The 699-nt window shown below is 50.5% G+C and overlaps 1 protein-coding gene across 1 annotated transcript in view; it reads right to left on the bottom strand.

The window, feature by feature from the left end:
* Window positions 1–699, bottom strand: part of LOC119588212 — a gene marked incomplete in the record, with an annotated part of 16,649 nt that overhangs the window by 9,415 nt on the left and 6,535 nt on the right. Inside the window, 1 exon segment of the mRNA XM_037936913.1 lies at window positions 142–345. Within this exon segment, the coding sequence (XP_037792841.1) occupies window positions 142–345 (204 nt within the window).

Below are 699 nucleotides of genomic sequence, written 5' to 3'. Positions count from 1 at the left end.
CCGTCTGCACGAGCGGGCATCATCAACGGGCACAATGGCGGGCATCTGTAAAGGTGACGTCACAGTCAAGAAACCAAGTGGGAAACTACTTGTTTACCGAGTAGTTTGCCCGCTTGTCATCTCGGCTGCCACCGGGCACACCTATGTAGCTTGTCCACATGGGTGATGGTCATATTGCAGACCGAGCTGTGGTGAGGCAGTGACCATAGTGGTTGTCCAGCAAACGTCGGGCTTCGGCCTTTACTAGTGCCCGCCACACCCTCTAAACGTTGGTCTGAACACCGGTGGTTGGCGGGCATGAGTATAGGCCGCTTTCCGACATTCACTAGACAACCACTACGGTCACTACCTCACCATAGCGCGGTCTACCGTGTGCTCGTCACTCGTGTGGACAAAAACACGTGTACCCGGTGGTAGCGTGAAATATCCACTCACCTGTTTGTCAGGATGGGGCCTTACGGACGATACTAATCCCCCCTCCCTAACTAAAACAAGACCCAAAAATTCCAAATGACTTGTTCCCTCCGGACCTTCGACAGATTCCATCGAATACTAGCTTACGTCAGATAACCATCATCAGCTGTTCATTTACCATTATTAAAGAGCGTCACATTCTTTGACCATTGGCCATTATCCAAGAGCATGGTGTCATTTCAGATTATCGAAGTTTCGAGTTCATATCTCCACGGTGCAAAGATC

The sequence above is a fragment of the Penaeus monodon genome, chromosome 23 (assembly GCF_015228065.2).
Source record: "Penaeus monodon isolate SGIC_2016 chromosome 23, NSTDA_Pmon_1, whole genome shotgun sequence".
Classification (NCBI taxonomy): domain Eukaryota; kingdom Metazoa; phylum Arthropoda; class Malacostraca; order Decapoda; family Penaeidae; genus Penaeus; species Penaeus monodon.
The sequence above is the reverse complement of the archived record's forward strand: the minus strand, read 5'-3'. Positions and strand labels throughout refer to the sequence as shown.